Source organism: Parus major, chromosome 19 (assembly GCF_001522545.3).
Source record: "Parus major isolate Abel chromosome 19, Parus_major1.1, whole genome shotgun sequence".
NCBI lineage: Eukaryota > Metazoa > Chordata > Aves > Passeriformes > Paridae > Parus > Parus major.
The window spans coordinates 9,342,455-9,359,280 of NC_031787.1; the positions used below are offsets into that span (position 1 = coordinate 9,342,455).

At 49.0% G+C, this 16,826-nt stretch overlaps 1 protein-coding gene across 1 annotated transcript in view; it reads right to left on the bottom strand.

Moving 5' to 3' along the window:
* Nucleotides 1–15,231, bottom strand: part of MNT (MAX network transcriptional repressor) — a 29,161-nt gene extending 13,930 nt beyond the window's left edge. Inside the window, exons 1-4 of the mRNA XM_033519013.1 lie at nucleotides 15,161–15,231; nucleotides 10,639–11,349; nucleotides 8,469–8,510; nucleotides 7,683–7,794 (exon numbers count right to left, since the gene is read on the bottom strand). Coding sequence (XP_033374904.1) covers nucleotides 7,683–7,794; nucleotides 8,469–8,510; nucleotides 10,639–11,349; nucleotides 15,161–15,231 — 936 coding nt within the window. The remainder of the gene's footprint in view (nucleotides 1–7,682; nucleotides 7,795–8,468; nucleotides 8,511–10,638; nucleotides 11,350–15,160) is intronic.
* Nucleotides 15,232–16,826: the final 1,595 nt, after the last annotated feature.

Below are 16,826 nucleotides of genomic sequence, written 5' to 3' on the forward strand. Positions count from 1 at the left end.
ACAGCCCAACGTCACCGCTGCGCTGCAGCCACGCTGGCACTGCCACCACCCACAGCCACACAGCCTCTGTCACAGGAGCCTCTGCTCAGCACAGGACCACAGTCTCACCTTCCCAAACACAAACTTTTTAACCCAAAGCCCGAAGACACTAACAGATCGTGCTCAGCACCAGGAGAACGGGGTGAGGGTCTCACCATGCCCAGTCCCCAGGGGCCTGCGAGAGGGGACAGCCTGTGTGCAAATGGCAAGGAGGCACAGGACAAGGTCTTCAGGCTCCCAGTGTTCGTGCCCCAGCTTCAGCCTCCCAAGATCTCGAACTTCACACCAGGATCAAAACCAAGGTAAAGCCTGCAAGGTGAAGCAGAGACTGCCCCTCGCTCCCCATCAGTGTGACCCGTGCACCAGCAGCCAGGCCGTGGGTGCCTGCCAGCAGCCTTGTGACCCAGCTCTCCCACGTGCTCCAGCCTGACTGAGGACAGCAGCCAAGGGGCACTGCTGGCCCAGGAGGTGACCTCACTCTCACACAGGCTTGGGGGAAGGAGCCTGTCTGTGTTCCACTGCATGGGCTGCAACACCCCACGCAGGGCTGCAACACCCCACGCAGGGCTGCAACACCCCACGCAGGGCTGCAACACCCCACGCAGGGCTGCAACACCCCNCCACGCAGGGCTGCAACACCCCACGCAGGGCTGCAACACCCCACGCAGGGCTGCAACACCCCACGCAGGGCTGCAACACCCCACGCAGGGCTGCACTGCACTTTTTGGCAGGTCCCAGTGGGGTGGGCACCACTCACCACTGCTCAACCTGGCTGCAAGGGTAGGGATCAACTTCTAGACAGAAATACTTGCCAGAATAGGAAATCTGCCTGGAGCAGAGCAATCATGGAAAATGAGAACATGCATTGGTATTTACATTTATCATTTCACATTGATAACTGCACTTCAGGCTCCTGATAAAAGAAGACATCAGGCCATAATCTGTGATCAAAACTAGGGCTGGAACGTGGCTGTTTGCACCAACCTGTCAGAGTCAGCCTCCTGAAGCACCACGTGCTGGACAAAGTACAAACAGTCACTGGGGCAGAGGGGAGGAACAATCCAAATCAGGAAAACAAAACATTAAATTCAGAAAAAATAAACAGTGAGCAAACAAAAAAACCCAACAAAAATTAAACAAAACAAAACAACAACAAAAACCCAAACAAATTCAAAAACAAACAAACAAACAAACAAAGATAGCAAACAATTGGAACCCACAGTACAACAAAGCAGGGAAAAGCTGAGCCATGCCCAGGCCAGTCATTGACCCCATGCTGGTTGCCACCAGGTAAGCAGATCTGGTTTAATTCCTTGATATGACTCACAAGGACACAAGAAATTCAATTTCAAAATAACTGAAGTATGACTTACAATCACTTGGTGTAAAGTTTAGTCATGTCTTTTGCTTTTCCTATTCTTATTTTTTAACCAGTCTCTGTAGTTCAGGAAACAAATGAGACATTTCTTGCAATTCCAGTGGATTCCAGTGAATTCCACAGAAGATCCTGTGGTGTGTTTGTTACTTAGAAAATGATCCCAAACAAATTAAAATAACTTGGAAAATTAAAATTTCTGATTTTTTACTTTCAAATTTAATTCTGCAGCACTTAAATTTAAAAAAAAATTGAAATAAAAAAATCGCAGGAAATATGCTTTTGAGATTAATTGTCATCATTTTCTGCAAACAGAAAGAAAGCATGCTGAAACTCAAGAAGGGATTACTATTAACAACATGACTGCTGGATGCAGGACCCCAAAGCTCTTCTCCAGCCTTTGTGATGACGCATGGACAGCAGCTCCAGAGGGCAAGAGGCAGATTTATGCCTTGGAGCCACAGCCAGAGCTGTCTGCTGGGGATGAGGAGAAGATTTCTGAGCAGACACATTATCCCTGCATTCACTTGCTGCAATGCTTCCGTGTTTTCCTTGCAGGCGCCTCAGAGCAGCTGCTGCAGGAGCCAAGGCAGAGTTCTGGACGGGTCCTGGGTGCAGCCTTCCCTCTGTTCCCGTTCCTACACTAGGGCTCAGCCAACAGGCACAAGGCACAGGTAAGCTGCATGTCTGAAGGGACCCTGTGCAGGGAGCAGGGAAGTGAGGCCTTCTCTTGGAAGAGGACACCTCCCAAAACACAGTTCTGGCAGATGCTGGCAGTCCCAAGAGCCAAGGGCTCTGACAGAACCACTCCCCCACACCATGGCAGCAGGTCTGAGGTCTTGGTGACCCAGGGAATGGTGCCATCCTCCCGCACCACCTCTCCTTCCTGTTTCCCCATCATCTAAGGAGGTCAGTGCCACTTACTCACATCCCAGCAGCTCCACCCATGGCCCACAGAGCACATCTGGGTCACCAGAGGATTTCTCTCCATCCATCTCCCTCATTGTCAGGGCCATGGTGGCAGTGGGAGGACACAAAACCCAGCTGTTAAACACAAACCGACTCCAGCACCTGTGTGAGGACATGAGGCAGAACTGGGTGGAAACCTCAGTCTGTGCTGGAGGGCCTGGGTGTGCACTGCTGCTGGCACAGCAGCCCTGGCACTCACACTGCCCCTGCTGCTCGCCAGGCTGGGCCAGGGCTGGAGCTCCTCTGCTGAGCTGACTGGCTGCCTTTGCTTTCTTTGGGGCTTTTGCTGTGCTTCAAAGGCAGGTGACTTCTGCGGTGTCACGCATAAAATAGAGCCCACACAATCAAGCTGTAATTAGCACTACTCTCGTTAGGGCCCATCACTCTCCCCTCCCATGCCAGCTCTGACAACAGGTGGCAACCAGAACAAACAAAAGCCCCTAAACACACAGCAGCATTCCCAAACCCTGTGCCACAACCCACTGACAGGCTGGTTTGGTTTTTACAACCCTGAGTGCTTCCTCAAACTACTACTTAGATGACAGCAGTGGAGCAGGTGTGGATTCTCTGACAATTACAAACACACTGACAGATTTACAGTTCCATTCACCCTTTCCAAACTCTCATGTACAAGTAATGAGTGAGACACTTTTAAAAAAAAATCACCATCCCTCTTGGCAATGGTCAAGAAATGCCTCCAATCACTCAACAAGGTCCAAATGCTGGACATTTTTAATCACTATTACAGGACATGTTTTGTGGCCAAGCCTGTAAATAAAAATGCCCTGATGGCTCCCTGGATGAGCCTCCCTGCAGACAGGTCCTGCTGCAGCTGGAGGAACAGCAGGGAATTAAACACTGGGTTTTTGAAGGTCTTTTTCATCACTGTCTGAAATCTACAGATGACACCACATTGCATGACCATAGCCTATGGATGATGGAGGCCTTCATTACTGGCACTGAGACTCAGGCTAATTAGACAAGATAGAATCAGTAGATCAGGTCAGGTAAACAACATGAAGCAGCACAGCTTGGCATGTGAATGCTGCTCACATGAGGGAGGCACAGCAGGTACTGATGGACCCAACTCTTACCAGGAGAGTTTTACAGAAGGTGAGTATATTCACCTGATAGCTGCCAAAGAATAAGAAAATAACAGTTACAGCCATCCTCATCAAGGTGGGGAACCTAACAGAATTCAGCAGCATGGTTTGGTTTATGCATTTTGATCAATAATCCAGTCACAACAGTGCCTGAATGTAAATAAGTTCTGGTCTCTAACCACAACCATTGTCAGACCTGTGGGTTTGTGTCTGCAGTCCAGCACCAGGATGTGGCAAGGCTGCAGGGCCCTGTGCACCCATCAACACCCAAATCCCAAATCAAGCACTGCTACGGGACCCAAAAATCCACTGCTCTTGTTCTGGTCCTCTACATGCAGACAGGGATGATTGTGCTCAGGCACCAGTGAAATGACCAATAGATAAACTAAAAGACAAAGAGATACTATGAATCTTAAAAGCAAAATTTAATTAACATAAAACTGGTATCTAGTCTGTCCATATGTCCACAAGATCAGCTTAAAAAGGGCTTCACAAAGGATTTTTACATGCACTACTTAGGTATCCTAGGATAGTACTTTGGATTCATTCTACCCTGAAGGAAGTCAAATCTGTTAATTATTGTTGGCATGAATAAGAAACAATATCATTCTTAGGTGCACAACTGTTACTTCAGGCAGTTTGAGAAGCCAAGGGAGAGGAGGCAAGGATAAACAAGCATCAAAAATGATTGGCAGTAGTGGTGAATACAGGTAAATCGTAAGGAAATTTCACCCTTCTTGCCCTTTCCCAAGGTAGTAATGACCAATTTGCCATACTATAAATCCTCAGTTCAGCACAGCGATGTTTTGTCTCTAACATCACAAGAAGGGCTGCCAGAGGACTTCTGTGAACTTGCAAGCCAAGTCTATTTCACAAACAGCCAAAACTGCTCTGTAGGACCACAGAGCTGCCACCACAGCAGCCCCCAGTGCCTCTGCCATACCTGAGCAGCAAGTGCAGGGGTTGGGATCACAGTAATGTCTTGCTTCCACACCTCCCAAAGACATTTACTCTTTGCCTTTTGCATGCCCTGGGAAGCTCAGCTGCATCTCAGATTTTGAAAGCACATTGTTATTTAGTCAGCATTTCAGGTATACTGGGGAAACTGGCCAACAAGCAGGACCTGCAGCACAGCCCAAGACTGATGGGTTGGGCTGGCTGTGTGCCAGCTGTCGCAGTGTTACCTGGTGAGCAAATCACCTGGGTGTCATCTGACACTAAATGTACAATAGAAAATAACTCCTGAAACGGGAGGGTGTTCAGGTGCCACAGTGACAGGCACAGTTTGAGAACAGAGTAGCAGCTTTGCTTAAGGGCTTCAGCTAGCTTCCAAAGAAGATGATTCCATTTCCTACAGGGAAGGAATCCTGCAGAAAGAATCAAACGCAGCCCAGCTGCACGGGCTGTGAGCCACGTCTGCCTTGTGCCAGGGCTCCCCACTGCCCCTTCCCCGGCACAGGCAGGGTGCAGAGGGGCTCTGGGGAGGACAGGCCTGTCCTCTGTCTGGGGACACTGCTCAGGAGCAAGCCAGGGGACACAGTTCTGCTCTCTCAAAGCAAACAGCATTTTATTCTCACCGGTTTTTTCCACATCGCTCCATGCATCTTACAAACTTCCCACAGGTCTCCAGCATTTTCACTCAGGTTTTGCAGTCAGGAAAGTGAAGAACAAGAGCTGAGGCGGCCCAAGTAAGAAACAGACTTGGTTGGAGATGTGTGCTGGGGTCTGGAGCCTGGTCTGCTGCTGGACTTGCTGGGACACCCTCCTCAGCTGAGAGCTGCAGCACAACAGCCCACACTGCCTCAAGCTGAATCACCAGCTAAAGAGATTATTAACTTCCAGCTGCGTTGGGCCCCATTTCCTTTGTGCAACCGTGTGCTTAATTGCAAATTCTAACTTACTGTTGCAGAGCACAAGCCCAGGTCCAAGGATAAATTAAAATGACAGCTGTATGGGAAGTTCAGAATTTACCTTTCTAACTTACCTGATTTGATGCAGATAGAAATATTTAAATCCAGCCAAGAAAAAAACAGCCTGTTTCTAAGAAGTTCCAGCTGGGAAGGGGGGAAGGAAGGATTTTGTAGGAAGAGAGGCTGCAACAATCAGCATACTGTCACAGTGCCTGCAGGAGCAGAACAGCCTCTCTGCAGAGCTTTGGCCAATGCTGTGCTCCTCCCCTGAGAAGCTCATTTGGATTTGAGCTTTTTTGGCTTTTTTTTCCCTTTAGTGAAAAACTACTCTGCTATTGTGAAAGTAAGAGCTATTACTTTGAAATCTCTTTTGTACAATTTCCCTGTTCTCTTTTCAAGGGAAACACCGAGCCTGTGAGTGAAATACTGGCACATGATCAGTGGCCATCCTCACACTGATGTTATTTTTGTTGAAACAGATCAAACCTAAATTCAAACTGCAGTAAAAAAAAATTAAAATTAAAAGTCGATTTTTGTTTCTGAATGCTGAAATTTCAAATCAGATTTCTAATAATCTGGGGTTTTTTCATACAAATACACAGCACTCAAGTTTTTAGCACAATTGAATCCTGTGACTGAGTCACAGACTTTGGCGCTGCCAAGGGAAACAGCGCTCGGGATACTCCCTGAGCAGCTGCCAGAGAGGATGAGGAGGAGAAGGCGAGGAGGTCACACAACGTCACAGGCTGTGCCGTGTCACTGCCATGGGGCAGCGAGCCAGCCCTGCGCGGGCTCTGGGTCAGCGCCAGCGCCGGCTCAGCCGCGCCAGCGAGGCCTTGTGCTCGCCATGTGCTCCCCACACACGTGCCGGCAAACGCTGCTGCGACCCAAGGTCACCCTGACCTCCTCCTCTGCCACGCCAGGCCAGCACCCACTGCAGGCCAGCACCCACTGCAGGCCAGCACCCACTGCAGGCCAGCACCCACTGCAGGCCAGCTGGCCAGCCACTCCTCCTGCTGCTGACCGATGAACAGCCGCGGACAGCCAGGGACAGCATGCTGACCCACGGACAGCCATGGACAGACAGCACACTGACCCACGGACAGCACACTGACCCACAGACAGCCACGGACAGCACACTGACCCATGGACAGCCATGGACAGACAGCACACTGACCCATGAAGAGTACTCTGACCCATGGACAGCCATGGACAGACAGCACACTGACCCACGGACAGCACACTGACCCACGGACAGCCACAGGCAGGACTGCACCCTGAGACTGGCCATCAGAGAGGTTCCTCCTGCAAACCACAACATCAGCCTGCCAAAATCCAAAGAAAGGCTCAAGATCTTCTCTAAAGCCCATCAGGTTTTCATAGAACCACACATCCAAAACCACTTTTTTGAGCAACACGGAGAGGGGCTGGGTACAGTCAGCCCTAATCAAAGTCTCTCTGATGGAAGTTGTTGGTGAAAACCAAGAGAAGGGCTGAACTGATCTAACTCTAAGGCATTACTGATTCTCCAAAACAAAGCTGAAGTGAATAATCAACGTCCAGCACTTCTAAACACCAGAGCGAAATGGTGTTTGAGAGTGACTGATGAAAAATGGGAAGTGAGAAAAAATTATGTTTTACTGTGGAAAAGTCCATTGTGATCAATCCCCAGCATCATTTATTCCAATCAGAATATACAAGACACACATGCAGCAACTGTTTCAGTTTCCAGATGAATTTTAACTGCATTATGTGCTACTGATTTCACATTCACAGGGGACATCTACAAGAATTTCTTTTGTGCCAACATTAACTACTTTCACAAACATTAAACAAGCAAACAGTAACACTTATTTCCCTCCAGCTATAAACACAACTGATTTTACCTGTGCTTTCTCATAGACTCACTCCTAGGGGTGCCTCATCCACCTGCAGCTTCATGCTGCAACCTCAGATTCCAGGCTTTCCTTGCCTCCAAGCAAATGACTTGCACTCACATGTCCATCTTATTAAAACTTTGAGATATACCATATCTTTACAGAAATTTGTCTTTTGGTTAAGCAAACAGAAAACATCCCCAAACCATACATATTAAAATTCACTTGAGCCCAAAAGGAGCAACTGAAGTTAACCCAGCCTGGATCTCGAAGATCATCTGAATTATCAGCTCCCTGCCATGACCACTGCTGGTAAGGATGATTTGTGGTTAGCTTGGAACCGCTAGAAGAGGAATTTCTCCCCCGTTTTCCTCTGCACTGCCATGTCAGCCGCGGTCTCTGCACGTACCTGGATGTATCGCAAGGCACTCCTGAGGACACTGAGGTTTGAGGTCTTCTTGTCATCTACGTTGGGGATGTTGCGCTTTAACGTCTCAAAGCACTCTTTCAAATGTGCACGTCTAAAGAAAACACAGGTGGGTTGTCAGCTGCCAGGAGACACACCAGAAACCAATTCCACCAGAGGGGAGAGCTTAATTGGGGCCTCAATCCAGCAAAGCACCTGCACCTGTCCATAGCAGCCCCCAGCACAGCACGCTCACGGCTCACCCCAGCAGAGATTGTGAGTGGGGTCTATCCTACTAGGAACACTGTGCAGCCTTAAACAAAATATCTCACTGTGCTGGTGCTTTCACTGTCACCATACTTCCAATTTACCTAGTCAGGCTTATATGAGTCTCGGGTCAGAAACTGATGTTTATTCTGTATTTGCATTATACACTGACCCCTGATTTGGGGTATTTTACTCCTTTTAAATCAAAAGAGAGTCATGCTGTTATGCACTGTTATTGCTTTTCAGGATCAGGGCTTTGCAGGGTGGTTGGGATGCAATGATGCAGTTAAACAGAACATATTGGGAAGCAAGAAATGCAGAACTGAGCTATAAGAATGCCAAGCAATACTGCAAGATTCAGTAGAAGTCACTAAGCATTTTATTCACAGGTTATCTGTTTAAAAAACAAGAAAACAAATGAACAAAAACCCGCCAAAGCCAAACAAATATTGACAGACAATAGGCAAAAAAAAAAGAGGGGAATTACAATTAAAAAACCCAAACCCCTGGCTTTCTACGCACCTGTTCTTCTCCAATTTATTATGTACTTCCCTGGTCCCAACCCTGTAACCCAAACAGAACAAAAATCAGCTCAGTGTGAGGTTGAAAACTCCTGCCTTGCACCTGTGCTTGCAGCAGTGTCTATATGTCAAGATGCAAAAGCAGCAGAGGTGTTCAGATACCACTGGTTTAACATTAAGTACATATGCATTTCTGCATATCCTGTTTCAAGACAAACTCCACACTTTACATGTGCATCAGATGAACTAGGCATTGTGGGCATAATGCACAGAAGATACAAACAGGTGTGATGTGTGTGTATATATGCAGACACAGCTACTACCAACAACAGCGAAAGACAGAGAGTATGAATTTTAAGTATTTGTTCAGACCCAGAGAGCCCAGATTCTGACCTGGGTCTGATCTGTGCTTACATTCCAGTGGGACAAGGTTTGTGCAGTTTCAAATTCAAGTGCATGGGATTGGGCAGACACTTCCAACTGCTTTGGGTTTTTACCGTGCATGAAACAACACAGCTAAGGATAAACATGGAATGTAGCAATACAGGAATTCTCCAGTCACTGCTCAAGGAAAACCCAGAGTGAGTTTCTGGTTTTGGGGTTTGAGTCCACCCACTCTCTGAATCAGACATATATTTTTAGGAGAAGCCAAACAAATACATGTTATCTCAGTATTTCAGCTACAGCAGTGATAAGGTACATTAGCAGATGTGGAGATCTCAAGTATCTTTCATACACTGTGCAAAGTAATTATTTGCCTTTGACTGAAAATACAGGACAGTGAGGTAATCATATTTAATAAATTGTCACAAATATTTGACAGCATTTTCCCATGAAACACAGACTGAAAAAGACATCTTTTCTGTGCTTATGGAGCAATTCTGCAGGGACACAGAGGTGATGCTGTGCTCCACACTGGTACCACAGCTCCCCAGCTTCCAGGGGCCAAGCTCAGCCTGACAGCACAGCAGCAGTTTGTGGGTACACTCGCAGCCACCCCACAGCCCAGGCAGCCAAACCTGTGCAGCCTGCCCCAGTACCCCGGTGCCAGCAGAAACCTCCACAGCTCCCTGTACCCACAAAACATCAGTGACAGGGTCTCTTGATTAGTGCACAGGCTGACAGACCCTTCCTGCAGCAGACAGGCTCTGAAGATCCCAATCTTATTAGAGGAATTACACTGGCATTTTACCAAAGCCTTTACCTTCACAAACTCCTATCTGCATTACTTTCACTGTTTCTTTCTATGCATCTTGGGATCACTACATCCCAATGGACACTATGAACCTTTTTTCTGTTCACTGTACATGTCCTCCAGCCCCCACAGGATTCACACACTGTCTCCAACTGCCAAGAGACATCCCCCTGCTGCAGGCAGCCAGAACAGGCAGAGGCCTAGACAGCACAGCCAGGAGGGAAGACTGAACAGATCCAGGTCACTTATGCTGCAGGAAAACTGAGGGGCCAAAGGAAACAGGTAAAACTGCTGTAAAGAAGGGAATGGTTTGTTCTCCCAGTCCACATGCAGTAATACCAGACTCCCTGTTGGGATACTGTGGTCTGGAAACAACCACCTACAGAGAAGGCAAGGTCTCCAGCAGCCAAAGTCCTTAAGAACAAGCCAAACACTAACCTGAAGGAATATCAGAGCCATAAGTCCTGTCAGAGCGTGAGGGCAGACCAAATAGCCTTCAGCCCCTTCCAGATGCAAGATTCTGAGCAGGCAGGAGGCCCTTAGCACTTACAGCACTGAGAAACTGAAACAACAACTCGGATGATCTCCATCCTCAGAATAACATCTCCCAGATCCCACTCCAGTTTTCAAGAAAGCTCCCACAAGAAGCAGTGCACTTTGATTTCCCTGACCAGTACAAGCAGAGATCTTTTGCCAAATATAACATGAGATACCACTTGAGATCAGACAGGCAGTGCTGGGACTTGCTTCCCAACACAGTTCTGGCCAAGAAAAAAAAATCATTATACAGAATCTTACAGTGTGGAGCAAGGGAGGAAAATAAAAACCCGTCAAGCTAAAAAACCTCCACAGCTATTAAATATCCATAGGTCTCAGTGTTTCTGATCTGTTAACACTTTGCACGAGCAGGAGCCGCTCCAGAGAGATGCAGCTTTGCTTGGTCCCTCCTGGACACATCCCCACACAGCGCACTCACCCTCCAATTCTCTTCTTGAGCTCGATGGGTTTCATGTCGTCTGCCGGCGCCAGCTTGAGAGCGCCGAGCGGTGCGGGCGCAGCTGCCGGGTGCTGCAGGGGCTGGATGGGCTGTGGGACCACATGGTGCTGGGAGATGGCCAGCACCGGCGCCGCGTAGTGCTGCAGCTGCTTGGGGCTGCCTGCCGGCGGGGTCGGGGCTTTCCCGTCCGGCAGGTGTGGGCCCGGTGGCCGCTGGATCACCGGTGCCACCGACGGTGCCTCCTTGGGGACCCCGGGACTGCTCACCAGGGGCTGGTGGCGTTGCACAAGCGGCGGTGACAGGGCGGTCTGGGCTGCTTGCTGGGGGGAGCTGGTGACAACAGGGATGGGAATGACTGAAATGGGAGCTGCCAGGGGCGGGGGCGGCAGGGGCACCGGGCCCGGCGGGGAGATGGGCACCAGCAGTTCGCTCCGGGTCTCCTCCGGGGATAGGGCGCTGTTGGCCCGGGGCACGCTGGCCTTGCCTGCCTTCTTCTGCTCCTGCTCCCTCTCCAGGCAGAGCTTCTCATGCTTCTCATTCTCCTCTGAAAGAGAAACACACACAGTGAGTAATGGCGCTTCTTTGACCTTCCCTAGGTGCAGCCTACAACCAGCACGGGGCAGGATCCTTAAGTTAAAATACTCTAGTTTTATACTCTCCTGAGTAAATCCCAGCTCAGTGGACACTGCACTGATACAAACACATCAGGGCACCTCTTTACTGCTGTAGATTTTAATCAAACTCTTACACTTGGCCTTGATGTGTGTACGTTCCTGTATGTTTTTAGAACACCACACAGAGTAAATGAAATCTGTTTGGCTTAACTAGCAAAATAAACCTCATAAAATGCAGTCCAGGGCTCTGCCTTTAATTGTGTGAACATGGCACAAACAAAATTTATTTATACCAGTCCTGTGGCGCCAGTGGCCCTGGCATCTAGACATTGTGCAGTCCGAATCAAGTATCTCCAAACCCACCATCCGTGAGGCTCAGCAGTTCCTGCTCCTGACAACCTCTGAGAAGCCGCAACAAAAAGTGGTGCAGCAACCTCTTCACAGTAACATACAAATATTTGGAAAATAAAGCCTTATTTTATCAAGGGAGGGATTAGGGGAGGGATGCAGACAGTTGGGTGTTCTGTATTATATAGTCACCAATATCAGGTAATTCAGAGGAAGCTCTAAGAAACATTCCAACCAAGCCTCTCTCAGGAGAAGCTTGGGCTCAACTGAAACACTGAAGTCAGAATGCGTATTTAGAAAATTAAGAGAGAAGAGCATGTATACTGCCACCTGGAATTACCAGGTTATGTTCAACCCCCCAGTGATCTTCAAGAGCATCTGCATGGAACATAACAAGTGGAACAAGGGAAAAGGGCCCCACCAAGCACAGAGCTGCTCAGCCCTTTACATCCCTGAGGGGCCCTGACACTACTGGCACACTTTCTAACTCATCTCTTGATTTTGAGGAGCGTAGTGCAAAAACTACAAAGAACAACAAAGGGAACAAAACTCTTATTCCAGGTTCTGAATGCCCTTTGGTACGTGTGACTGCACAGCAACACCGACCCAGATTCAGTTGACACAATTTCCTGAAGTTCAGCTGCAGCAACAGCCCGAACACACCCCAACCTCCCTTAGGAGCGCAGGACCCAGCTCAAGCAGCCAGCTGCCAAGGTAAACACTGTCCTGAGCCCACACATGGAGAACCCACCCTCTGGATCGAGCTCTAGCACTGGGGCTGCAGCCCCAGTCTCTGACCCTGCAGCACTCACAAAAGCACCACATGAAACTCTCTTATGAGGAAGGATTTCACATCCATACAGCACTCTTCCCAGGGCTGCCTCAGACTCAAATCCAAAGTTTTCATTCAACTTCTGCAGCACAAGTAGGGGGTGAGTGAGCAAAAGATCTGACTCCAAAACAGGAGGGAGGTTGCTTAAACAGCAGCTGAACCTTAAAGCTGCATTTGTCTGTATCTTCTCAAAATATTTCAGGGTATTATCAACAGTTCCTTAAAGAAAGAAGTGAAGCAGCACAGGGTAGCAAAACCCCCAGCAGGAATCCCCTGATGCAAACACAAATCTTAGCTACCGACAATTTTGGAGTGGTTCAGTTGAACAACATTAATAACTAATAAAGAAAAGCCCTTTGTCTGCAGATCTTTTGCTCCACTTTGCTGCTGGTTCGCAGCCAGAGCCAATGCAATGGCCCTGGCACAGGGTGCACGAGGAAACCCAGCCCCGAGGCCCTGCTGACTCACGGTGTTCCCTGAGCACGTTCGGCATCAGGGACAGAGAGCCCGGCCAGAGGCTGACCAGCACCGCCTTCCCAGGCATGCACCACACCAAAGCCCACACAGCTTCCATCCAGACTTCACACTGCGCTGTGACTGAGAGGAGGGAGCAGCAAAGGAGTTGTTAATGGGAAGCCCTGGCAGTGCCAGGGTCTGGTGAGGACAGCAGAACCTGCCCAAGCTGCTGGAGGTGGCACTGCCACAACGGAGCAGAGCATCCAGCCAGGACACCCGAGACGTGCACCTGAGGCAGCAGGAGCGGCGTGGAACTCCTACCACCAGCAACACTCATCGGGAGGGGGAGAGAACAGGGAAGCAAGGTTAGAGCAGGCATTACTGATCAGAAGTATTTATGTAAATGTCTCTGGAAGCAGGTGCAGCCCTCAGGTTGCTGACAACCTGCCAGCAAGGCCTTTGGTGTTGCTCCCTTGAGCTAAAGAGTTTATTTCAAGACTCACTGAAGAGCCACTCTCCTCTTGGGTCTGACTTACCTACAGGTGGAAAGGATCCATGCTCTCAGTCCCAGGAAAAGGACTGGAGGGCCCTGAGACACTTCTTTGAACAGAAACCCTTCCACTGGGTGGTGAAGATCTGTCTCCTGCTTGCTTTGCACTCACACCCTGCACACAAACCAAAGTCATCCTTTGAAGAAAGCCCCCCAAGCTCTATGTTTTCCCATATGAAGGAAGCTCACCCGTGTTTGGTCACATACAGTTCAAGGACGGGTGATTAGCATGCTGTGTGCTCAGATGTGCCAGACACATGCAAGGCTCATTCCTTCCCTTGTGGCACACTCAGCACAGGAAGTCCTGCAAGCGCATACACAGAAAGCAGCCAAGGCTCAGGGCATCTCCTTGGGCAAGAGGATAACTGAATCCAGAGGTGCACCTCAAAATTATGTATAATTTCCACTCACTCTCCACACTCTTATCGAGAGGACTGAAGACAGAACAAACCATGAGAGTGAACCAGTCCTGAGAACTCCAGCCCAAGCATGAGGGGTCCTGGAATCCCACCCTGCCCACACCACTCTGCTTGCCAGCAGGTTCACATGGCGAGAGCAGGCACCCCAGGTCCCTGGCCATGCCACCTGGGCAGTGACAGCAACACCAGCTGCCATGGAACAACAGCAAATCCTGTCCTGGGAGGACACAGAAACAGGGTCAGCACCCCTGTCCAGTGGCCTGGTGCTATTTTAGGGCCTCGATCGTCCAAGAGTACACAGTACCAGGCACTCTTTGTTACCTAATAATCTGCTGCATTTAAATATATCTTGTCCCTTTTGCCTGCCCTGGAAATGCCACCCATCTGTCACAGGCACTGCAGCCAGCAGCACCCAGGGAGCAGCGGGCAGAGCTGCACATGCCCTCAGGCCGGCAGTGTAGGCCTGCAGCAGCCAGGGCATGACCTGAGCTCCCAGAACCATGCTGAAGGAGCAGGCCTTAAGGGACCTCAGTGCCCTTTGAGTGCTCCTACTTTTCACTAGAAACACTGTCAGTAGGAAGAGTTTATCAAGGGTGTGTGCCTTTGCATAGCCAAGCATCCTACCTCTGTGTGTGCTCAGTGGAGAACATCTCTAACTCCAGCAACAGTGAGGCAGTTCTGTGCTGTCATTTTCTGAATGGTCTGAAGTGCTTTTCTGAATCATTCAACACTTCTGGGAGCTTATCTTGCATACCTAGAACTGCTACAGCCCTGGAGTGCGCCAGGTGTCATTCACACTGGATATGCAGCAGTGTCACCCTCAGGAGTCACTCCAGGCTCCTACCAGGAAAGTGCTGGGTACAGAGTCTCCAGGTATTTACTATTCCCAAGGCTGCCCTGGAGGGGGACAGTCATGCCAAGAAGAAGGGCAGGCTAGAGCCTGGAGGTTGGCTTCTGCTTCTGCAGGTCCCTGGCTCTGCAGGGGAGAACCAGGAAGGGGGAGGTAAGAACAGTCAGCAGAACTGGAGCCCAGCAAAGCTCAGCATCAGCCAAGCAAGCTCTGAGTCACAGCAAATGCTGCTGACACCAGAGGCTGCAGCACACAGCCACGGGCACTTCCAGCCCCAGGAACAAGCTTGCAGGACTAAGAATCCTTTGAAATCAGGAACCTTTTCTGACTCCTGAATTTTGGCTGACATCTGCACAAGCCCCACTTTTCTCTCCCATCTTAGCTAAAACTTCACAGTCTGGTGTCCACCCCTTGGCACCGTTGTTTCCTCACCAGCAACGCAGCTTCCCAAAGCCCTCGGGGCTCCTGGCCATGCCCTCAGCACAGAGCTGGCTGCCAGGCATGCTGCCACTTCCACACACTGCTGCTCAGTGCAGTGTCCAGACTGCAGCCTGAAACCAAACCATGTCCCCTCCTCCTCACACACACTGGGCCTTACCAACACCTCACAGACCAATTAAACTGTATTTTAGGAGTGCACTGTTCACAAAGGACCCTGAAATGCTTCAAAATTAGAAGTTCACAATACACTCCAGAGGAGCAAGAGCTAAGTCAGTCTACCTGGTTCAGTTTCAGGGGTTCAGAGACCCCTACCCCTACCTGACACTGTCCCTGCTGGGTGACCTTGCTGCACTGCCACTGCTGTCACTTGCTCACAGCTAATGTGCAGACTGGGTCACCATTCACTGCTAACAACTACAATACTCACATCTCCACCTTCTCAGCCAGAGGATGATAACTGTATGTCATATCTGTAAAGGCAAAGGAAAATCAGCTGTCATGTGAGCTATTCCTCCTTAACACCAACCAGTACAGACCATTAGTGAAACCAGTGACCTTGGTATCCAAACCTGAAATCAATTAAGAAAAATGACAAGGTGATCCTCTTGCCTGATAAGATCTAGGGAGCACACACTTTATTAGTACTTTATGGAAACACATGGTTTACAAGGAAACATTTACTTTCAACAAAACCATCACACCTTCTGGAACATAGTAGGGAAAGACACTCAAGAAATCTCGAAGTAGTTTATCTCCTAAGCCCCAAAGGAGAATCAATGATAACAAAATAAATACCTGGCAGACATTTCTAAAAACAGCTTCTCCAGTCTCTACAGATAATTTATACAGTGCTTTAATAAGCTATTCCAGTACTTAAATTAAATCCTGAATCAGCTCTGGAGTAATTTTAGCTGCATTTTAGTTACAACCAACTCTTTGTGGACAGAAGAAAGAAAGAAAGAGTGAGGATTTCGCAGCACTACAAAGGAAAACAGATCAAAACTGCTAAAAAAATAAAACCATCATGAAGAGCCTCATGTCTGCAGAAACCCCAGGACCATCACGCTGCCAGGATGCTGAGCATGCCACTGCCATGGCTGCAGCAGCGCAGCCTGGTGGGCTGGAGGGATGTACAATTCCAGTTGTAACTTTCTGTGGAATTTGGGATAAAGTACAGGAAAGCACTGGCTCTGACAAGCCAAGTGGGCACCAACAGCACATGCTGACTCTGCCCCACCATCCAAGGACCTTCACCTGGGCAACCAAGCAGGCATTGGCATCTGGGAGACAGGGAGACAAAGTAATGCACTCTGACAGAAAGCATGTATTTCTGTCAGCTGAACAGCTTCTGTGTCACAGTTCAGAGCAAAAAGTAGCAGGACCCAATCCACCTGCTCCCACGCACATGAGGACACCACTGTCCCTGCTTCTGGCCCAGAGACAGTGTACACACTGACAGAAACAGTGGCACACACTGCAGGAACATGGTGTGCCTAAAACATACCGGTTGGAAAAGAACAAGAATGAACTGACTTAATAAACAGTATTACAAACAAAACAGTATTATAAATAATATACATAACCTATGTATCCTTAAAACAGACCAAAAAGGCCACAGATGGTCCCTCACAAGAAACTGAGATCCACTGATGGCAAG